Source organism: Cervus canadensis, chromosome 1 (genome assembly GCF_019320065.1).
Source record: "Cervus canadensis isolate Bull #8, Minnesota chromosome 1, ASM1932006v1, whole genome shotgun sequence".
NCBI classification, from domain to species: Eukaryota; Metazoa; Chordata; class Mammalia; order Artiodactyla; family Cervidae; genus Cervus; species Cervus canadensis.
The window spans coordinates 54,662,142-54,686,943 of NC_057386.1; the positions used below are offsets into that span (position 1 = coordinate 54,662,142).

Genomic DNA, 24,802 nt, shown 5'->3' on the forward strand with positions numbered 1-24,802 from the left:
CTGGGTTTTATTCCCAGTGTAAAAGGGGAGGCCAATGAAGGGTTTCCAGAAACATGATCCGGTTTACCTTCTAAAAAGTTACATAGAGATGCTCGGTACCATCAGTCACTAGGGAAATGCAAATCAAAAGTATAAGAAGATACCACTTCACACCTAAAGTAGCTCAAAAAAAAAAAAAAAAAACTGAGTACAACAAGTGTTGACCAGGAAGTGGAGAAACAGAGACCCTCTGCATTGCTGGTGGGAATGGTCAACGGTGCACCACTGTGGAAAAGCTTATCAGCTCCTCACAAAGTTAAACAGAGCTTTCATATGACCGGGTCATGCTACTCCTGGCTATACACTCAAAAGGGCACAGGCATTCAAACAAAGACACACGGATGTCCGCAGCAGCACTAGTCACAACAGCCAAAAGACAGAAGCAAGTCAACTGTCCATCAACTAACAAATACATAACATATACTGAGAGTATATATATACAATGGAATATGGGCTATAAAAGAGCCTATGACACGGGTGAACCTTGAAAAGACTATAGTAAGTTAAAGAATCATATTTTAAAATTCCACTTATATGAAATACTCCAAAAAGGTAAGTCCATAGAAACAGAACGCAGGTCAGTGGTTGCCTGGGAGTGGGCAGAGACCAGAATCACGAGACTGTGTGATGGGTAGAGGGCTTCCTCTGGGGATGGTGGAAATGTTTGGGACCTAAATAGAGGAAATTGGGGGAATGGATAGTTAGGGAGTTTGGGAGGGACAGGTACACACTGCTATATTTAAAATGGATAACCACCAAAGACCTCCTCTATTAGCACATGGAACTCCGCTTAATGTCATGTGGCAGCCTGGATGGGAAGGGAGTTTGGGGGAGAATGGATACATATATATGTATGCCTGAGTTCCTTTGCTATCACAACATTGTTAATTGGCCATACTCCAGTACAAAATAAAAAGTTAAAGAAAATAAACAGAGGAAATGGTTGTGAACGTGAATGCCACTAAATTGGACATTTTTTATTTTTTGGCTATGCCACATGGCTTATAGGATCTTAGTTCCCTGACAGGGATCAAATCTGAGCCCTCAGCAGTGAAAGCACAGAGTCCTAATCACTGGATCTCCAGGGAATTCCCTAAATTGCATATTTAAATTGCAAACTTTAAAATGACTAATTTTATGTTATGTAAATTTTACTTCAAGAAAAAAAAAAAGCTATACAGTTCTTGGTTTCCTGCATAGCCCTGTACTCTGTCCTGAAAATATCCCTGACAACAAAATACCTAAAAATATTGGATACAATATAAAAATATTTTAATGTGCATGCCTAAACTTTGAAGAAAGCATGAGAAGTCCTCAAAAGCTAAATTCAAACAGGATCCAAAGATATGGAGGCAATAAAGGCACAAGGGTCTGAAAGGCATCTCTAATCACCCCAAGGGGCAGAAGAGCAAGCCTGGGGCCTGAACAAGGGGCCAGGATGGATCAAAGACCCCCACACGCAGCTGGAACATCTGGATGGCTACAACCTATAGATGAAATAAATATATAGATTGATCTGTGGCTCCCCCCATTCCTGACAGAACTCCTAAATCCCTTGGAACTTCCCAGGTGACAGGAGCATCTTTTGTTCTGACAAACTCTTGATGGGCTCCTGGGTGGTGGCTGGTCACCAGAAAAACCAAACATGATTAGAAGGTTGGAAATTTTAGCCCTAACCTCTATCCTCAGGGTGTGGAAGGGGCACTGAGATGAGAGCTAATTGATCATGCCTACTTAATGAAACCTCTGTAGAAACCCGTCAACTTCGGGATTCAGAGGGCTTCCAGGCTGGTGAACATACACACGTGCTGGGATGGGGGTGCACTCCAACTACGCAGGGATACAAGCTTCATGTTGAGGAACGTCCTAGACCTCACTCTCTGTATCTCTTTACCTTGTTTTCCATCTGCATCATTCAGAATACCCATTATAATAAACCAGTAAATATATGTACATGTTTCCTTAAGTTCTGTGAGCCATTCACACAAATTATCGAAACTGAGGAGGGTGCTGTGGGAATCCACAGCTTATAGCCTGATGGTCAGAAGTGCGGGAGACTCAGACTTGCAAAGGGCATCTGAAGTGTGGTGGTCCTGTGGGGCCAAGCTCTTAACCTGTGGGATCTGATGCTAACGCTGGGTATTTAGGGGGTCCCAGGTGGCGCTAGTGGGAAAGAATCCACCTGCCAACGCAGGAGAGGTAAGAGACGTGGATTCAGTCCCTGGCTCAGGAAGATCCCCTGGAGAAGGAAATGGCAAGCACTCCAGTATCCTTGCCTGGAGAATCCCCATGGACAGAGGAGCCTGGAGGGCTACAGTCCATAGGCTCCCAAAGGGTAGGACACGACTGAAACAACTTAGCATGCATGCTGGGTACTTAGTGTCAGGACGAATTTAATTTTTTTTTTAATATTTATTTTTATTTATTTGGCTGCTCTGAGCCTTAGCTGCACTGTGGCATGTGGTATATTTTTTTCAGTTACAGCATGCAAACTCTGAGCTGTAGCATGGGGATCGAGTCCCCCAAACAGGGACTGAGTCCCTTGCATCGGGAGCATAAAGTCTTAGCCAATGGACCACCAGAAAAGTCCCAACAACTGACTTTGATTTTAAGACACCCAGTTGGCACTGGAGAATAGGTCAGTGTGGGCAAAAAACCCACACATTTGCTATCAGAAGTGTTAAAAAGTTAGAAAAAGCAGCTCACTTGAAGGAACACAGCAAAGAGGAGACGCCTCAGCTTTGGAGGGAGAATTCTAGCAGCCTGACTGCATTATCATCTCTCAGGCTCTCTGAGAATCCATGAGTCACTTGAAGTCCTTTTTCTCCGGCCTGATTAGTGACACTGCAAGTTCTCCACTCATGGAGGGAGGTGTTGGTTACTCGAGTTCTCTGAGGAAAGTCACACTGGAAGGGTGTCTTCCTCCTGGGGTTGTGTGAACCTCAGGTGGCTGGTCCCACCTTCAGCACCAGACGGTGACTATTCTCACTCTGGTGGTCTGTCTAGGTTCTCCTGTAATCCTTGGAATTTATTTTTATTTTCACACTGTCAACTTTAAAAAAGAAGCATGCTGTAAGAGCTGTGAGTGAAGTTTTATTTGGGGCAATGAGCGGCAGCACCTCAGACAGCTCTGAGAAACTGTTTCAAAGATGCAGGGGGAAGGGTCAGTGTGTATGTGATTTTGGTAAAGAGGCAAGTGAGAAGTGTGAGTCGCTCGGTTGTGTCTGACTCTCTGTGACCCCATGGACTGTAGCCCACCAGGCTCCTCTGTCCATGGAATTCTCCCGGCGAGAATACTGGAGTGGGGTGCCAGTCCCTTCTCAGGGGATCTTCCCGACTCAGCGACTGAACCCTGGAATCCTGCGTCGCAGGCACACTCTTTACCGAGTGAGCCACCAAGGAAGCAGCTGGTAAAGGGGAAGGACATGCAATCAAGCACATACTTCTTGTGAAGCTTCTGCTAGTCGTGAGAAAGAGTCACTATGAAGGACTTTAGTGCTTTTCTAGGCATGAGGAGATAAAAGCACTGGGCTCACAGAATTAGCTCCTGAGAATATCTAACTATCTAAAGACCCGGCCTGCCGGTTTCCCGGGGTACAGAGTGACTCATTTCTGCTTTCCACCCTTAACTCCTTCAGCAGGTGTTGAAGGTCAGCAGCTACAGCAGCACACGGTTTAATCCTTGCAGGGGTGGATGGCAGGTGCCCCTGGCAAGTGCCAATTTGTAGTTGACAATATTTTGTCTGTTGTTTCAAAGAGGTTTGGGAAAGAGGTGAATTATTTTAGCAAGCTAAAAGGAAAAAAAAAAAAAAAGATTGATTAGCTAGTTTGGGAGGAAAAAAAAATAGTGTCTATTTCCCAACTCTCAGAGTGGACTTCAGACCCTTTTGTATTTCTGGACAGATGCACTCTGTATGCCCTGCGTTGCTCTAGGGCCCTCCATGCCTCTCATCCGTCCCCCACCCCAACTCTGAGGAGCCCCCTCCTGCAGGCTCCTGCTGAAGCCTCCCAAGGGCTTAACAGGGGAAGCCAGGCAGGGAGACGGTGATACCTGGGGGCCCCGGCTTCACTAATCTGTACCGTTTACACAGTTGTGAGAAAACTTCTGAAAAAGTACAAATTAAAAAAATTACTTTGTTTCTCCACAGTTTATCTTTGCCAGTTTCATTTTTAGATTCCTGAACCAAGACAGGTTCCTTTCCTCTGTTTCCGTAAATTGCATCATATTATTTTAGATCAACCATAGTGAGGTAGGATATTATGATACAAGAAATATAGATTTGGTCTTCATCCCCAGTTCCTAACACAGAGCTTCTAAAACCCTTGGGATTTCCTGAGTAGTAAGTAAGAGAGAAACAGCTTTTGTTATACTTAGTAAGTCCCTTTCAACCAAGCAGGAATTTATGCTAACGAGGTGATTCTTGGCAGACAGGGGAGGCTGCCTGAGAAACCGACCAGGGATCAGAGAGCTGAAACTTGCAAACCACCCCCACAACCTCCAGGACGGGAAGGGGCCAGGGCTGCCTTAATCAGCAGTGGTCAGTGATTATATAAATCACGCCTCTGTAATGCAATCTCTATAAAACCCTGAACGACTGGGTTCAGAGAACCTCTGGGTGGTGAACGCATCCAGGTGCTCGGAGGATAGCGAGCCCCAACTCCGCAGGGACAGAGCTCCTCTGTCCAGAACCCTTCCAGACCCTTCCCTGCATGTATTCTTAATCAATGAAAAAAATGCTGCCCTCCCCACTGTAAACAAAGGATGCTGCAGCTGACGACTTAAAAGGTGGTCACAACCTAGAAGCTGAGAGTTATGTTTTCTCTGGTGGGAATTTTGGGGACTTCAGGTCTGGGAGACAGCATCCCAAGTTCCCTGAGGCGGGGTGAGGGTGGGGGAGGAGTCAGGTTATACAGAAGCTTGCAGCAGGAGCAGGTAGTCTGAATATCAAAAGATGATTGTGAATAAACCAGGTATCTCAAGTTAAGGAATTTAGCCCTGCTTTTCTATATATGGGAAGAAGCCAGAGTCTGGGCTTACTGAATTGGTTCCTTTCATTTGCATCTCACTATCTGGGGCCAGCATACTGTGATTTTATTATTCACACCCTTAATTCCTTGCTCACCACAGGGAGTGAGAGCAGCCGGCATCAGCAGGGCTGTTGGATGGCAGGCAGTTCTTCCGGGGCTCAGAAATTCACATCTGGAGGGCCTGAATCCCGGATGGCTGTGACCTCCCTGTTCATTGATATGGCAGGAAACAGTCCATTTCACAGAGCCGGTGAGCCATCACATTACAGCCTCCCCGACAGTGAGCCCCGAGGGAGCCCCGAGGGAGCCCAGCTAGAAGCAGGAAGCCTGCATCTAGCAGTTGGCCTCTGCAGCCGCCCCCACCCCAAGCAGGGGACACTGGCCCCAGATAACCAGGAATCATTTCAGAACGGGACTCTCACATCCTCCCACGCATAGAAAAGCACTACCTTTCTCAACCTGAGAAGCTTGGTTTTCTCTTTTAATTAATCAATTACTTTATTTCTGGCGATGCTGGGTCTCCGCTCTGCGCGTGGCCTTTCTCTGGCTGTCGTGTGCGGGCGTTCGCTGCACCGTGTCCTTTCTGAGGCGCGCGGCTCTATCACGCAGGCTCGGCCAGCAGCTGCGGCTTGCGGGCTCCACGCGGGCTCAGCCGTCGTGGGGCACAGGTTCAGCTGCTCTGCAGCACGCGGACTCTTTCCGGACCAGGATCGAACCCGATTTCCCCTGCATTTGCACCTGAATTCTTAACCCCTGGACCACCAGGGAAGCCCTGGTCATCCTTAACAGTAACCTTTTGATGTGCTGGCTTCTTGGTCTTTGTTACAAAAACTCTTACATATGTCTCCTCCCCGCTTCTTCAGAGTAGTACCTTAGAGCACATGACAAGCTGTGTCTTGGGCCTAAGCCCTCAGTTTTGTCCATCAAACAAAACACAATTCTAAACTTTTAGGTCAAACATTTTTCAGTTCAGACATCATCTGGCTGTTCACCTGTATCCTCTGTAATGAACTGATAACAGTAAATAAAGTGTCTCCCTGGATGCTGTGAACCATTCTAGCAAATTACTAAACCTGACGAGGGGGTCGCAGGGGCCCCCAATCTGATTTGTAGCCAAAACGGGGCAGAAGGGTGGGTAATCTGAGGACCCCTGACTTGTGATCGGCGTCTGAAGTGGGGACAGCTTCGTGGGACTAAGCTCTTCACCTGTGGAGTCTGTGCTGCTTCTGGGTAGCTAGTGCCAGAATTATCTAATGTGAGGGAAAAAAATTCAGACCTAGTATCCAAAGTGTTGTGAGTAGAGAAACAATTTCCTTTTATGATGTTATTTAGATTACTAGAAAAAGTTCAAATACTTCTCGAAAGAATTAAGAGCAGCACTCCCCACACCAGATCTCTACATGCTACTACCAAAAAGCACGGGAGAGAAATAAAGTTGCACAGTCAATAGGCTCCATAAACAAACTGACCAAGGGCCAGAACCATGCAACTTGAATTGGCCATGAGTGTGTTCTAACGCTGGTTTACAGCCAAGTCTCTTTACGATTCAAGGCAACACAGAGCCCTAAGCTCTGGCATCAAAACAGCAACCAACAAATCAGCATTATCCTAGCAAAATTCAACCAAACATCTGGACCCAAAGACTTGGACACAAAGAGGCATTTAGTACACTCCAGGATGGCAGCAAATAAAATGGGATTCACATATTTGAATGGGATGTTTCAGTGGACATCTTACGAAAGAATTGTTAGCCACAGATGGATGAAAACATGAGAGAAAAATCCTATCACTACATTTGAGAGCTCTGAATGGCCGGGGAGATTGTATGGAACTAGGAATATTGCTGTGTCCCTTCTTAAAAAATATTATCTGTTACATACCCTTCTATTTTGATACCAAATTTTAAAAATTTTAGTTTAACATGCTCAATATCATAAGTCAGAAAATTTCTATCTGTAAACATCCTCAACTGTGGATTTTCAAAAAGGGATTACTACATAGGAACTCTAATGATTAATTTTCTTTTTAATCTCCTCATCATTTCAGTTTAGTCGCTCACTTGTGTCTGATTCTTTGTGACCCCATGGACTGCAGCATGCCAGGGCTCCCTGTCCATCACCAACTCCCAGAGCTCACTCAAACTTATGTTCATCGAGTCAGTGATGCCATCCAACCATCTCATCCTCTGTTGTCCCCTTCTCCCGCCTTCAATCTTTCCCTGCACCAGGGTCTTTTCAAATGATTCAGCTCTTCACATCAGATGGATGGCCAAAGTACTAGAGTTTCAGCTTCAGCATCAGTCCTTTCAATGAATATTCAGGACTGATTTCCTTTAGAAATGACTGGTTTGATCTCCTTGCAGCCCAAGGAATTCTCAAGAGTCTTCTCCAACACCACAGTTCAAAAGCATCAATTCTTCGGCATTCAGCTTTTTTATAGTCCAACTCTCACATCCATACATGACTACTGGAAATACCATAGCTTTGACTAGACGGACCTTTGTCGGCAAAGTAATGTCTCTGGCTTTTTAACACACTGTCTAGGTTGGTCATAGCTTCTCTTCCAAGGAGCAAGTGTCTTTTAATTTCATGGCTGCAGTCACCATCTGCAGTGACTTTGGAGCCCCCCAAAATAAAGTCTCTCACTGTTTCCATTGTTTCCCCATCTATTTGTCATGAAGTGATGGGACCAGATGCCATGATCTTAGTTTTCTGAATGCTGAGTTTTAAGCCAACTTTTTCATTCTTCTCTTTCACTTTGAACAAGAGGCTCTTTAGTTCCTCTTCACTTTCTGCCATTTGGGTGGTGTCTTCTGCATATCTGTGGTTATTGATATTTCTCCTGGCAATCTTGAGTCCAGCTTGTGCTTCATCCAGCCCAGCATTTTGCATGATATATTTTGCATATAAGTTAAATACGCAGGGTAACAATATACAGTCTTGATGTACTCCTTTCCCTATTTGGAACCAGTCTCTTGTTCCACGTCCAGTTCTAACTGTTGCTTCTTGACATGCATACAGATTTCTCAGGAGGCAGGTAAGGTGGTAGTCCCATCTCTTTAAGAATTTTCCAAAGTTTGTTGTGATCTACACAGTCAAAGGTTTTAGCATAGTCAATAAAGCAGAAGTAGATGTTTTTCTGGAACTCTTTTGCTTTTTCGATGATCCAATGGATGCTGGCATTTGATCTCTGGTTCCTCATAAATCTCCTCATACATAGGATTTATATGTACAGAACTAAGTCCAATGATAAACGACTTGCCCCAGACTAAGAACCCCAAAAATTGTTACCAAAATGATATAACATTGTTAAGTAAAATATCCTAAAAATAATATACTTAAAGTCACTGATCCAAAATACTGATTATTTTTCAATGTATATTACACTCTCTTGTTCTACAGGATATTAACAGATACTTAGTAAATGGACAGTCTTTAGTCAACAAATCTGTAAGTGTCGGGTTAAACAAAGACTCTTTCAACAGATGAAAAAAAAAAAAAAATACTCAATAGGTTATTCACCCTGGTGGTCCAGTGGTTAAGAATCCAGCTGTATCCAGGTGACTTGGTTTCGACCCCAAGTGGTGGAACTAAGACCCCACACTCCCCAGAGCAATTCAGCCATGTGCCACAATGACCGAAGCCCGCGTGCCCCGAGCCAGGGCAGCACTACCAGAGCCCACGTGACGCAAGCACAGAGCTGAAGTGCCAGGGCCCATGGCCACAGCTGCTGAGTCCTCCTACTGCAATAAAGATTCTGTGGGCTGCAACTAAGGCCCTGCCCAGCCAAATAAACAAATGTGGTAATTAACTCAAAACCACTCAACAAGATATCAGCCAAATCTAGCAACACATAGAAAATAATCATACACCACGATCGAGTCAGATTCACCCCAGCATCACAAGGCTGGTTCAACAAATGCAAAATCAATATGATACACCACAGTGACATAAGATAAGACAAAAACCACGTGATGGTCTCAGTAGATGCAGAAAAAGCATTTATAAAATTCAACATCCATTCATGATAAAAACTCTTATCGAAGCGTGTAGAGAAGGAACATATCTCAACATTACAAAAGCCATTTATGACAAATCCATAGCCAACATGATACTAAGTGGTGAAAAGTGGGAAGCCTTCCCAATAAATTCCGGAATAAGACAAGGATGCTCGCTCTCACCACTGCTTCAACACAGTACTGGAAGTCAGAGTCAAAGCAATTAGACACACACAAAAAAGAAATAAAATGTATCCAAATTGGAAGGGAAGAGGTAAAACTGTCATTATATGCAGATGACATGATACTCCATATAGAAAACCCTGAAGACTCAACAGAAAAATTATGAAAACTGATAAATGAATTTAGCAAGGCAGCAGGATACATTAATACATGGAAATGTGTTGCATTTCTTTATACTAACAGATGAAATATCGGAAAGTAAAAAACAACAACAACAACAAAAATTTTAAATCTCATCAAAAAAACCCACAAAAAACCTAGGAATAAGCCTAACTATCATCATAAAACTGAAGATAAAGAAAACTGAAGATAATTCAAGGAAATGGAAAGATATCCCATGTTCTTAGATTAGAAGAACTAATACAGTTAAAATGGCCAAAATACTCAATGCAACCCACAGATTTAAAGGCTATCCCTGTCAAATCACCCATGACTTTTCACAAAATTAGAATAATCCTAAAATATATGGAACCACAAAAGACATAGAACTGACAAGCATCCTGAGGAAAAAGAACAAAGCTGGAGGCATACCCTGGGCAAACTCCAAACAGTACTGCAGAGCTGCAGCAATCAAACCCGTGTGGCGCGGGCACAGAAAACAGACTTCAGATCAATGGAACAGGACAGAGTCCAGCAGTGAACCCAGGGTCACACCTACAGCTATGCAGGTCGCATGACACCTACAGCCGGGTAATCTCTGACAAAGGAGGTAAGAACAGACAGTCTCTTTGGCCAGTAGCACTGGAAAAGTTGGACAGCTACAGGTAAACCAATGCAGTTAGAACACACCCTCATTCCATAAACAAAAATAAGCTCAGAATGTCTTAAAAACATAAACCTAAGACACGATACCATAAAACTCCTAGAAGAGAACATAAGCAGAACATTCTCTGATGTAAACTGTAGCAGTGTTTTCTTAGGTCAGTCTCCCAAGGCAATAGAAATAAAAGTAAAAATAAACAAATGGTATCTAATCAAACTTATTAGCTTTTGCACAGGAAACCACAGCTAGTTCAGTTGCTCAGTTGTGTCCAGCTGTTTGTGACCCCATGGACTGCAGCACGCCAGGTTTCCCTGCCCATCACCAACTCCTGGAGCTGGCTCAAACTCATGTTCATCGAGTCAGTGATGCCATCTAGCCATCTCATCCTCTGTCATTCCCTACCACAAACAAAACAAAAAGAAAATCTAAAGATTGGGACAAAATATTTGCAAATGATGCAGTCCAGAAGGGCTTAATTTCAAAAACATATAATGAGTTCATACAACTCAATAACAACAACAATAACAACAACAAAAAATGAACAACTCAATCAAAACACACACACATCTGGCCAAGAGGTACACGAAAAGATGTTTAACAGCACTAGTTATTAGAGAAATGCAAAGCAAAACGACAGTGAAACACCATCTCACACCGTTCAGAATGGCCATCACCAAAAGTCTACAAATAGTAAACGCTGAAGAGGATGTGAAGGGAACATAAACTGATGGGAATGTAATCTGGCACAACCACTATGGAAAATAGTGTGGAGGTTCCTTAAGAAACTAAAAATAGTGTAACCATATGACCCAGCAATCCCTCTTCTGGGCACATATACAGAAAAGATGAGAGCTTGGATTCAAAAAGAAATGCACACACCAATATTCACAGCCACACTATTTATAATACCCAAGACGTGGATGCAACCTAAGTGTCCCTCAGCAGATGAATGGATAAAGAAGATGCTCCCAAGCTGTGGTTTTAAACCCTCTACGCACCGGAGGGACACCACACGCTCACACCCACTGATGGTGGGTGTGGGTGGCGGCGGCCCCGTGAGGGGTCTATGACTCTCCTGTGCTCCCTGCAGGTAGGCTTGCATAGATATAGCTGGAGAAATGACCTGTTCTTTCTTCTTTACTCACTGGCCACAGCATGGTGACCCCTGGATTAGAGTAAACAATCCAGGACACTCGAGACCGCCCAGAGTGAGTACCACCACAGAACACAGAAGGAAATGAAAGCTGCTCTGTGACTACAGAGCATGGAAGCCACAAGATGGAATTAGGGGCAGCTAACAAACAACTACGGCATGACAACCCCTCCCCACGCCTCCCTTCCCGCAGGAGGCCAGACAGAGAAGCAGGAATATCCATGTCCAAGTGGGAGCAAAGCTTGGGACAGAGACAGTGGACAATGTCTGCGGTTGCTAGTAGCGTCCAGAAAAAAATAGGAAGTATGTATTGAATGGCAAGGAGATCAAACCAGTCAATCTTAAGGGAAATCAACCTTGAAAACTCATTGGAAGGAATGATGCTAAAGTTGAAACTCCAGTATTTCAGTCATCAGATGCAAACAGCTGACTCACTAGCAAAGTGCCTGAAGCTGGGAAAGATTCAGAGCAGAAGGAGAAAAGGGCGTCAGAGGATGAGATGGCTGGGTGGCATCACCGATGCAATGGACATGAACATGGGCAAACTTCAGGAGACGGTTAGGGACAGAGAGGCTTTATGTGCTGCAGTCCATGGGGTCGCAAAGACACGACTGGGCGACTGAACGACAACACGAAACTCAGAAAACTACCGACCAATACATCCCACCCAGAATCACCCCATGCTAATGATGCCGTTGTTGTTGTTTAGGCATGAAGTCCTGTCCGACTCTTTGTGACCCCATGAACTGTAGCCCACCAGGATTCTCTCTGTTCATGGGATTTCCCAGCCAAGAGTACTGGAGTGGGTTGCCATTTCCTTCTGCAGGGGATCTTCCCGACGCAGGGATCAAACCCGCATTGGTAGATGGATTCTTTACCACCTCAGAATCCTCAGAATCCACCTCAGATGGATTCTGAGCCACCAAGGAAGCCCCACGTCAATGCTACAGTCTGAAAACTGCAGCAAACACAGAAATACTCAGAAATAGTACTAAGCACAAGATGCAGCAATGCTGTCTTCCCTTCAGCATGAGCAAGCTGGGTCACAGAATGTAGACCAGCTGTCAGAGGTCTCACACACCAAATGAGTTCACAGGACTTTCCTGGTGGTCTGGTGGTTAAGGACCTGCCTGCCAGTGCAGGGGACACAGGCCTGATCACTGGTCCTGGAGGACCCCATATGCTGCGGGGCAACTAAGCCCGTACGCCACAGCCCCCGAGCACACACACCCGGCACCCGTGCTCCACAGCAAGAGTAGCCGCCGCAGTGAGCAGCCCGTGAGCGGCAGGGAGGGTCCAGGAAAGCCAAAAGTGAATCAGTTACAGGTAAACAACAAGCTTACTATCACCAAAGGAACCCGTGCTCCATAGCAAGAGCAGCCGCCGCAGTGAGCAGCCCTGAGCGGCAGGGAGGGCCCGGGACAGCCAAAAGTGAATCAGTTACTGGTAAACAACGAGCTCGCTATCACCAATCTGTCCAGATATTTGAGGGATGAAATGTGAGAGGTGATGAAAAAAAGAACTTGCACCTAGGGAAAGAGAATTCACAGAGCAAATGGAAAAGTGCCTTTACAAACAATTATCCTTAAAAGATAAAAGGGGAAAGCTCATCCATGAAAGAACTACTATAATGAAATAAATTTTTAAAATAAAAAATTGTTGAAATAACAAATGGTGCTGGGAAAACTGGACAGCCATATGTCAAAAATGAAATTAGATCATTCTTTAACTCCATACACAAAAATGAGCTCAAAATGAATTAAACACCTAAATGTTGGACCAGACACTTTAGAACTCAGAGGAAAACATAGGCTGAATACTCTCTGACATATATCATGGCAACATCTTTTTAAATCCACCTCCCAGAATAATGGAAATAAAAGCAAAAATAAACAAATGGGACCTGTTCAAGCTCAAAAGCTTTTACACAGCAAAGGAAACAATAAACAAAACAAAAAGACAACCTACAGATTGAGAGAAAATATTTGCAAATGATGTGACTGATAAGGGATTAGTCTCCAAAATTTACAAACAGCTTATGATGCTTCTAGCATCAAACAACCCACTCAGAAAAATGGGCAGAAGATCTGAACAGACATTTCTCTACATACAGATGGCCAACAGACACATGAAAAGATATTAAAATCAGTAGTTATTAGAGAAATGCAAATCAAAACTACAATGAAATACCACCTCACACCAGTAAGAATGGCTATCAACAAAAAATCGACAAACAACAAATGCTGGAGAGGGTGTGGAGAGAAAGGGAACCCTCCTGCCCCAGAAAAAAAGCTATGACCAACCTAGACAGCATATTAAAAAGCAGAGACATTACTTTGCCAACAAAGGTCTGTATACTCAAAGCTATGGTTTTTCCAGTAGTCAGGTATGGATGTGAGAGTTGGACCATAAAGAAGGCTGAGTGCCAAAGAATTGATGCTTTTGAACTGTGGTGCTGGAGAAGACTCTTGAGAGTCCCTTGGACTGCAAGGAGATCCAACCAGTCCATGCTATAGGAAATCAGTCCTGAATATTCATTGGAAAGATTGATGCAGAAGCTGAAGCTCCAATCCTTTGGCCACCTCATGTGAAGCACCATCTCATTAGAAAAAAGTCTTGATGGTAGAAGAGACTGAAGGTAGGAGGAGAAGGGGAGGGGATGACAGAGGGCGAGATGGTTGGATGGCATCACCACCTCGATGGACATGAGCTTGAATTTGCTCCAGGAGGTGGAGGAGGACAGGGAAGCCTGGCGTGCTGCAGTCCATGGGGTCACAAAGAACTGGATACGACTGAGCATCCGAACAGCAGCAACAACACAGCCGCTACGGAGAACAGCATGGAGGTTCCTTAAAAACTAAAAGTAGAGCTAGGGTGACCCTGCAATCCCGCTCTTGGGCCTATGCGCAGAGAAAAACGTGGTCCGAAGCAACAGGCCCCCAGTGTTCACTGCAGCGCGGTTTACAACAGCCAAGACACGGAAACGACCTTCATGGCCACTGGCAGACGCATGGACAAAGATGATGCGGTGTGCGCGACGGGACATTAACAGCCATTAAAGAGAGAGACATGGCCATCCGCAGCGACACAGAAGCCCGCAGCGAATGTTACACCAACTGAAGTCGGTCAGACAGAGAAGGGGAAGTACCCTGTGACACCTGTTATGTGTGGCCTCTAAAAAGAACCTACTTACAGAACAGAGCGGCTCACAAACAGAAAATGAGCTCACGGTGGCCAGGGGGAAGGCTGAGAAAGGACTCTGGGAAGGCCAGGTACACACTGCGGTATTTAAAACAGATAACCGGAAAAGACCTACTGTAGAACATGGGGAACTCTGCTCAATATTATGTGCCAGGCTGGATGGAGGGGCATCTGGGGGAGAACGAATATACACAGATGCATGGCTGAGTCCCTTCACTGCTCACCTGAGGTTACCACGACACTGTTAATTGGCTATACTCCACTGCAAAATGGGTTTTGTGCTAAAAAAATAAACAAAAATAAAGTCTAAAAAACTGTTGAAATAAAACATTGATTAGCACGGCTGAAGAGACAAACCAATATTCAAGTTTAAGAGAAATAATACGTGAACTGGAGAATCTTTGCTAGACCTACAGCACAAAAGAAAGAATCAAAATGTATAAGAAAGATGAAATAAGAAAAATATAACTAAAAGCTTCATCATCTAAACAATGTTCCATACAAAGAGAAAAGAAAGAATACAAGAAAAGAAATATCTGAAGTAAGAGGTGAGAATTCCCCAGAACTAAAATAAACATAAGCTGACAGTGCAAAAGGCCTCTCAAGTGCTAAGCAGGTTAAAGTTAAGGGAAATACACATATGCACATACATGCACACACACCCCTGTACACAGTATAGTGAAATTTCGGAGGCATTAGAGAGAAGTCACAAATACAACCAGAGGAAACAGATTATGAAACAAAGGTGCAAGAATCCACAATACCATACTTCTCAATAGCACCACTGGGTACAAGAATAATGAAGCAAGCAATACCTTAGAAGTACTTAAGGAAAATAACTCTGTATCTAGAATTCTCTATTAACCCCTTTTATCTGTCTAAGGATAGTAACTATTTTTAGAGAAAACTGGGAGACCTAAACACAGCAGCCAAAAGACATCTTTGGATATGAAAACCCTCAAGGTTTACCACTAGTAGCGATTTAAGGAAATAGCAGTTAAATATAAGTGGTAATGTCGAAAAAGGGCATTTTTACCATTTACTGTTTCCCAAGCAAGTGATAATCAAGAAAAATTTCACTTGCTAACAATCAAAGGACTTAAAGGAAAGACAACAACAACATGAGACTTGGGGAGTGGGAATCGGAGAAAAGCAAAACTATGACAAGTTTCTTAACTTTTTTGGGAAGAAAAAGATCTAGAAACTGATTTTTTTTTTCCTCTGCTTAAAAAATTATGTTAGAAGTGTGTGTTAAAACTTAAAATAGATCATTAGAACAAACCTATCAGAGGGAAGAAACGGTCTGGATGCAGAGACACAGAAAAGGGCCTGGGAGGGTCCCCACCGCAGTCGGAACTGCTGGAGGTCCTTCACACGCTCATGCAGGTCCACACGCACCGTCCACTCGCTCGGTCCCAGCCTCAGCAGTGCCTCTCCCTGAACCTCTCCAGAAACCCTCCCCTTTCTCCATGCCCCCCACTTCGGAACCTACAGTATGATAAATACATTCCTATTAGAGCAGCAATACTATAACACTTCATTTTACAAAGCAATCTTGCTTACTAGTCCCAAGTCCCTTAAGGACTAAAGACAGCCTCCTCATTTCTATATCCTTTACCACACTGTAGTTACTCATTATGTTTGTTGAATAGATAGATACAGAGGCAACATTACACATTTAAAACAATTACAGACTAACAGAAATTGTATATGGCAAGGCCATCAACGATTAATGATGTTAAATTATTTATTGCAAGAGGGTAAATACCACATCTAACTTACTACTGCATTTCTGATAAAAGTCATCCGTCCATCTTCCTGTTAAGTTTAAAAAATCAAGGAAAGATGGGAGGGGGATGGACTAGTCAATGTGAGGGTGTCCTCCATCTCACAGGCTCTAAGTTTAGAGAATAAGAGACACCGTAACTGATTGTCCCTGAAATCATACTTCACCTGCAGAAGCTCTATGTCTTCATGGTTCTCAGAACCAGGAATATTCTCCATCAGTATGGCAGACATCACTCTCACATTCATTTTCACCATATCCAATTCACTGTGCAGTTTTCCAATCTGCAGACGGCAACACAATAACCAGTAAGTGAGATGCAGAATAACTCTGCTTCCTGCTCGCAAAGAAAACACTTCTGTAAAATCTAGTGCTTTCGAATTTATATAAATGTACATATAATTATTTCACAAGTGTATAATCTGTCACCTTCTAAAAGGTCTTGAGAGAGCTTGTACTACATTTAAAAACATGTGCTAGGAAAGTTGAAGGGGAAAAGTCAAATTAGAACCAACATGGAGAAAAAAGAAGATGACTATATCAGGAACCTGGACAAAACGGCAAATGTGAGTCTGGATTTCCTGGAAACCAATGGAGGAGGAAAAAAATGAATGTTTTATAGTCCCATGGTATTAAAGAAGGAAGAATCAATAGAGAAACTTTTTTTTTTTTCTTCCTGGATTAAATTCCAAGAGGAATTAATCACATAGACTACTATATAATGCCAAATAATAATAATTTGAGGTCTTCTTTTTTAACCTTTGGCCACACTGGGGCTTTCCTGTGGCGTACGGGCCTAATTGCCCTGTGGCAGGTGTCATCTCAGCTCTCCAAGCAGGGGTGCAGCCTGCGTCCCCTGCATTGGAAGGCGGATTCTTAACCACTGGACCACCAGGAAAGTCCCTACAAAGTCTTAAATGATAGTTCTCTTATAGCAGGATGGAAATGAGCTTCATTTAATAATTGCTTGTCTAAACCTTTGATAAAAAGATAATAGACAAAGCAGTAAATGAAATTCGATTGGCACAATTAATATCAGTAATAAGACTACCATTCACTGAGCTGTCTGAAATGGCATATGGGCAGTCTTATCAGGAGCAACAGGATCAGTTGCTTATATAAACTCCATGCACAGCCAAGCCTCCACAAAGCCACATAAGCCACTAGACAAGCACGACTGTTAAAGTTCAGGCTTTCAGAATCAGGCAGAATTCATGGGATTAATTCCATTTAGAGCTGAACCATCATACACACACACTTTAGTCCCCTTCTCTGTAAAATGAGGCTAAAAGGTACCTCCACCTTATGATAACATTGCTAAGAAAAAACAAACTGTATATAAAGTGCTTAGAACTTAGAAAAAGTCATCAGTAAATACAATCATTGCTATTGTTACCTGTTCTGGGACCAGTGTAATAGTAGAGATCTTGGGAACCACAGAAGGAAGAGCTGGTGCAGAAGGAACAGATGGTGGTGGATTCAGTGCCATCTACAAAACGTGGAAATGTTATTATTGGAATTAACTTGGCCACTGCACACCCGTCTTTCCGTTCAGATGACTCTCCTCAGGACAAAGCCTTCACAAAGGTCAGACTCTGGTGTACACATGAATGCTTTTCCTACCAAGGCAGGACTTACCAACCTACAGAAGGGAAGAGCTACTGTTTTTACATTATGGAAATTACAGGAAGCCAAGAGTTGACTTATAATCAGTCTCTCAAAGTGTTACAAGCTCAAAACCTGGAGCGTTATTTACAGACTTGAGAATGAATACCTGTGAACCATCAAGAGACTCTTGTACGGACAGAGTATTAATAAACAAATTCATTACATGACTCCTAACAGAGACCCTTGCCGGTATAGCACAGTCTTTTCTTCTGAAACTGCCCCTACTCTGCTCCACCTAAATGATTTCTATATGGAGCCATCACATTCTGCCAAGACCTCAGTTAACTTGTGCAGAAATGGAAAACTGACCCATGTTGTTTCAGTGAGTCCTTTCTCTGCAATTGTGAGCTTTGAATCTGAAAAAGTTAAGGCTGCAACATGAAAATGTGGGAGCTGTGTTGTCTACCATTAGCGCCACCCGGGGAGCCCTGCGCAGTCAGACTGCGGTGACTTAGCAGGCACATAGGCCTGGCGTGCTGTCTACCCCATGGGGAAAACTGGTCTACAATGAGAGAATAATGGGCTGATTGTCAAAGGGGAGCAGACAAGTAATGAGGCATTTGAATCTTGGTTCTCTGTTGTTCCAAAGATGCAGCTAACACCAGCCTTCTTGTGGCCTGGTTATTCTATGAAATCACAGATTCATCTTTCGGCTTAAGCTAGGTGGAGCTAGAGTCGTTCCTTTGAATGAAAAAAGACCCAAGCCCTTCACTGTCTTTATCTGCACAGGTCAAAAAAGGGCCTCCTACCTCTTGTCTGGCTGTTTCAGTCTCTGCGTCTGATGAAGGAAACTGAACCCCTTTCTTAAGGAGGTCCAGGTACACGTCTTTCACTTCACTGACATCCACACCTCCTGGGAAACCCTGTGACCACGTCTGAATTCAAGAGACAGAAAGTTTCAGAGAGAAAGGAGCAGCAAAACAAAACACAACTCTGAAAGTTTTGACCAAAAAATCAGAGCCTGATAATTAATTATGAAGCTCACTCAGAAAGCTACTTTTGAATGTTATACACATAGCGTACATTTTTTGCAGGTTTTTTTGGGGGGGGGGCAGTTACTTGTTTTTGGCTGTGTCACACAGCACATGGGATCCTAACTCCCCAACCAGGGATTGAACCCACGCCCTCGGCAGTGAAGGAGCTGGAAGCACGTTATCTTAACCACTGGATCATCAGGAAAGTCCAAAATGTCCATTTTTAGAGATTAGAATAATGTAAAATATTTTTAATCATCAGACTGCCATGCCTCAACGATTTAATGAAACTCTAGAATAGATACTATTGATTGTTTCTTGGTATACTAAATCTAAAATTAATAGACTCTAAAACAGCATCAGTAGATCTTTTGCCAAATAACTCTGCAGGCAATGAGTTATTGACCCCAGAACATAGTTCCCACATCTGCAAAATAAATGTATACATCACTATCTCTTCTATCTGACATGGATAAAACAGAAACTGAGAGACAAGTATGGAAAAGACTATAAATTCTTCAGAAAAAGGCCGGTGTCCAACGCCAAGAAATTATTACATGGAAAACAGAATAATAAAAACATTCTGAGGCTCAATCCCAGGCTTATAAAGGATCACTGAACCAACTGGGAGTTAGGAAACTAACCTCTAATCTTAGACATTCACCATCCCACAAGGTATATAACAGACTTACCTTAATGAAATTCAAAATTCTATTCTGAATGTCTATTGGCAAGGTGTATCTGGGATTCAGCAGCTTAACTAGACTATCTTTAACAAATTCCTTCTTCACAATCAGAGACTGGAAACTCGGACCACAGTTCTGCATGCACATGTCAATAAGCTAAAGAGAAAAATCAAACATTTTATCTCTTTGGCAAAACCACCCCCAAAATATGAGATAAAAATTGCTAAGTAATGATTTCCACCAGCACTCTAATTAATAAACAAAATTTGGTTATCTACTAAAATATATGGCAAAATGTTCGGTTCTGGGAATGTGAGGAAATGTAAGGCATAATGTAATTGCTTAGCAGACACACAGTCTTGCTGGGGAGCCAGGACACAATTATAAGAGAAATGATAACAATGGGAGATGGTAATGTCAAGGGCCAGGGGGGAGGTGCAAACAAAGCATGTTGGCTCTAGACAAGGTGACATCTGTCCTAGTGTTTCCAGGGAAGTCCCAGTGAGTTCCTATTGCCCCAGCTTTGTTAATGATATCATCTCCTTTCAGTTCCAAAAACGTCCTTGCCTGGACGAAAACTTACATGGTTACTCCAGCTACAGACCTTTACAGGCAGATGTGACCATTTACGGCCAGGTGTTTAAGACTTTTGGGAAAAGGTGGTCCTAAGCTGGCCTTTGAAAAATGGTCAAGAAAAGGATAAATGCATATAAAGCAATAGTCTAGACAGGTAAATCGTAAAAAAAATATATGTACAGGTTACAAAGTGTATGAGCTGTGAAAAGGAAAAGAAGTTTTCTGGTTTGGAGAGGCTTCTTTATACTGGCAAACTGGAGACCCTGGAGAACTGTATGGATAGAGTCTGGAGGGGCTTCATCCAGACTGTGCAGAAAGCTGTGCGGCAATGTAAAGAATCTGGACATTATTGAGAAGGCACCAGGAAGCCACTGGAGGGTCCTTAGCTTGTCCCCATCACACCTCCATCCTGAACTTGAGAGAAGGCTGGTGCAGCACCCCACAAACGCAACTGGAGGGCAAAGACTCTGAAATGACGGGGAGATCCAGCAAGGACCCCCTGGTAGAGCCTGATGCAGACAGGCCTAAATGAGGGTGATGAGGGTCTAAGGAAGGGGAAGACGTGAGAATTATGAAGGAAGGACTTCCAACAAGCAGGTATTTGATGATAGGGAAAGGCTGAAAGTTAAATGACTGTCACTCTGCATGAGATTGATACCACTTTGGATGGAAATCTGGAACTGGATGGGATAGTGTGACTGGCCTAAGGTCAAAATGATGGGTTGAAACTTACATATTTTGAGTTTATAAGTGCTGCAGACTGAATGTCTGTGTCCTTCCCAAATTCCTATGGTGAACCTCCTAATCCCTAACATGATAGTATTTGGAGGAAATTAGGTCATGAGGCTGGAGTCTTCATGAACGAGATTGTTGCTCTTCAGTTGCTCAGTCATGTCTGACTCTTTGTGACCCCATGGACTGCAGCACGCCAGGATTCCCTGTCCTTCATAATCTCCCAGAGTTTGCTCAAACTCCTGTTCATTGAGTCAGTGATGCCATCCAACCATCTCATCCTCTGCCGTCCCCTTCTCCTCCTGCCTTTCTTAGACAGGAGGGATAAGAGATCGATCTCTCCTTGGCCACATGAGGCTACGAGAAAACAGCCATCGACAAGCCAGAGGGCAGGCCCTCCTCAGACACTGGACCTGACCTTGGACTTCATAGCCTCAAGGACTGGGAGAAATAGAAAAGTCTGTTGCTTAAGCCACCCAGCTGATGGTACCTTGTTAGAGCAGCTAAGATGACTAAGACAAAAGGACAGAGACATTCAAGTGGAGACTTCTTGCTGAGAGCTGTACACGCACAAATACAGTTCAGGAGAGGCTTAAGCCCAAAGCGAGTAACTGGGGCTGCCGAGGATGAGCAGAGAGGAGGAGGCACAGTGGGATTCAACCGGGAGGCCGGAAGGGGGATCAAGAAAGGCAGTCAAAGAGCAACCAACGGAAACTGAGGCATGAAATAAACAGAACATAAGGCTCATAAAGTCAAAAGTGGGCAGGAGTTTCAGGACGATGGAGTGTCAAACAGTTAGGACTATGGAGTGAGAAAAACTCAGGTTTGTTGATTAGTGGAGTCATCAGTCATTTTGAAAAAAAAAAAAAAGATTTTCAATACAGCAACAAGAACAGAAGACAGGCTAAGAAAGAATGAGCTGGTACTGAAGGACTGCATGCAGAAAGCGTATTTCTGAAAGTGATCTAAAAACACAATGAAATCTCTAGTGGCCGTGCTTCCACCTTCTCAGAGGTCACAAATACCATAATGTGACCAGGATAGGTATAATCTCTGCAGAAAAGGAGTCCTGAAAATTGATTTTACACCATGCTCTGTATTCTGTCACTTTAATGGCAATACAAAAAGAAGAAGGTATGAAAGCTACAGTTTTAAGGGCATCACTGCTAAGAAAGCAACCATAAAATACAGAAGCTGAGCACACGCAGCATGTGAAACATAGGGAGAGCCTTTAACCACAGGAAAATAAAATCAGAATCCAAAACATATTAAGATGAATCTATTTTAATACAACTTGTGTAGAGAAAGACAAGTTGAATAACAAATGACTTTTTGCTTGATACACTATTATGATGAGTTTTTATCAGGTGAAACGCTGAGAGGAAAAAGTGCCTCTAGTTCAATGGGAATTTATAGAAAAACTTCACATAACCAGTTAAGCAGTCTGAGGCAAAATACTTTGCCTCCAAGTCTCATCTTCCATAATAGTAAAATAAATGCTAAGTATTCCACAAACCACTTTTTATTGTTGGAGTATCAAGATTTTAGGTTAATGGGTAACCTTCCCAGGAAGTTACCTATAAAGATCAAAGAGTCAGAATGAAATGCTGAGAATGTTAGCATCTGGAGATCATAAACCATGCCCTTTGTGTTTTCCCATTGGAATCTAGAGTGTCAGGAACGATTACTTCTATGCTATCACCTCTTCCTTCATGTCACGGTACCTCTCACACCGCAGCCCACTTAGCTAAGCAAGTAAACTTACAGTGGTGAATTGGAAAAATCATATACCTTGTTTCTACACATCTTGGAATTGGACTTCGGTGCAATTTATATGTGTTCATATAACCTAGGAACATGGAGCTCCCCAGGTGGCACAGTGGTAGAGAATTTGCCTGCCAGTGCAAGAGCTGCAGCAGGCGCAAGAGATGTGGGTTCGATTCCTGGGTTGGGAAGATTCCTCTAGAGGAGGAAATGGCAACCCAGTCCAGTATTCTTGCCTGGAAAACTCCATGGAGACAGGAGCCTGGTGGGATACAGTCCAGGGGGCTGCAAAGAGCTGGACACAACTAAGCGACTGAGCACACATAACCTATGAACCAAGAAACCATAATCTGAGGTGGAGGAGAGAACCCAGGAACCCAGAAGGAGGCAGCAACTGAGATTCTGCAGAGGATGCTGATCCAAGGCCTCACAGCTGCCCCTCTGCACTTGTTTGAGCAAATCACTGATCCTGACCAAGCCTCAGGATCACCAACTGCAAAATGAGCCTACCTTCCTCCAGAGACCTGATGTAAGGCTTAAGTGAAAAGTCATGTACATGGACAGCCTGACACACAGCAGGACCTTAATAAATGCTAAGTACTGTGATCGTCTGCTCACAGGCATAATTTCCCATCAAGAAAGAAAATATTGATGAGCCGAGATAAGTAGTCCTTTCAAAAAGGCTGGAAAAAAAAAGCTCCGTGGTAGTTTTATTTCTCATGGCAAATTTCTAAACTAAGCATAGTAACCCAGGCTTTGGGGTCATCCAGACCTGAAAACCACACCATGCTAAGGCCACTTTAGGGGATGAGCTTACTTTATAAGTTTCTAGAGGAATAAAGACATTTTACACTAAGTCTGAAGTCCCCATAACTCACCACCCAAGGGGTGCTTCAACTAATTAACTGATTCCCAGGAACCTATTCAACCACTTTCCTCTTCACAATAATAGTATCTTGCTGAGACTTATCATAACTGACTCATCCAAGTAAAGACTAGACTCTGGCTAAGAATTATCAGTTCAGTTCAACCTAGATGTCCATCAACAGATGAATGGATAAAGAAGCTGTGGTATATATATACAATAGAATATTACTCAACCATAAAAAGGAATGCATTTGAGTCAGCTCTAATGAGGTGGATGAACCTAGAACCTATAATACAGAGTGACGTGAGTCAGAAAGAAAAATACAGTATTCTAACACATATATATGGAATCTAGAAAAATGGCCCTGAAGAATTTATTTACAGGGCAACAATGGAGAAACAGACATAGAGAACAGACTTAAGGACATGGGGAAAGGAGAGGAAAGGGTGAGATGTATGGACAATAATATGGAAACTTACACTATCATATGTAAATAGATAGCCAATGGGAATTTGCTGTGTGGCTCAGGAAACTCAAACAGGGGCTCTGTATCCACCTAGAGGGAAGGGATGGGGAGGGAGACGGGAGGGAGGTTCAAAAGGGATGGGATATATGTAAACAAAAAAAAAGAGTTATCAGTTCAGTTCAGTCGCTCAGTTGTCTCTGACTCTCTGCGACCCCACGGACTGCAGCACGCCAGGTTTCCCTGTCCGTCACCAACTCCCGGAGCTTGCTCAAACTCATATCCACCGAGTTGGTGATGCTATCCAACCTCATCCTCTGTCGTCCCCTTCTCCTCCTGCCTCCAACCTGTCCCAGCACCAGGGTCTTTTCAAATGAGTCAGTTCTTTGCATCAAGTGGCCAAAGTGTTGGAGTTTCAGCTTCAGCATCAGTCCTTTCAATGAATATTCAGAACTGATTTCCTTAGGATTGACTGGTTTGATCTCCTTGCAGTCCAAGGGACCCTCAAGAGTCATCTCCAACACCACAGTTCAAAAGCATCAATTCTTCGGCACTCAGCTTTCTTTACAGTCCAACTCTCACATCCATACATGACTACTGGAAAAACCATAGCTTTGACTAGACAGACCTTTGTCGGTAAAGTAGTATTTCTGCTTTTTTGCTGTCTAGGTTGGTCACAGCTTTTCTTTCAAGGAGCAAACATCTTTTAATTTCATGGGTGCAGTCACCATCTGCAGTGATTTTGGAGATCAAGAAAATAAAGTCTGTTTCCATTGTTTCCCCATCTATTTGTCATGAAGTGATGCCATGATCTTCATTTTTTTGAATGTGGAGTTTTAAGCCAGCTTTTTCACTCTCCCC

The 24,802-nt window shown here is 43.3% G+C and overlaps 1 protein-coding gene across 1 annotated transcript in view; it reads right to left on the reverse strand.

Annotated features, from left to right (window-relative positions):
• The window catches only part of TOM1L1 (target of myb1 like 1 membrane trafficking protein), a 61,469-nt gene that overhangs the window by 26,698 nt on the left and 9,969 nt on the right, over positions 1-24,802 (reverse strand). Inside the window, 4 exon segments of the mRNA XM_043483643.1 lie at positions 16,378-16,494; positions 17,607-17,699; positions 18,628-18,753; positions 19,545-19,694. Of these exon segments, the coding sequence (XP_043339578.1) occupies positions 16,378-16,494; positions 17,607-17,699; positions 18,628-18,753; positions 19,545-19,694 (486 nt within the window).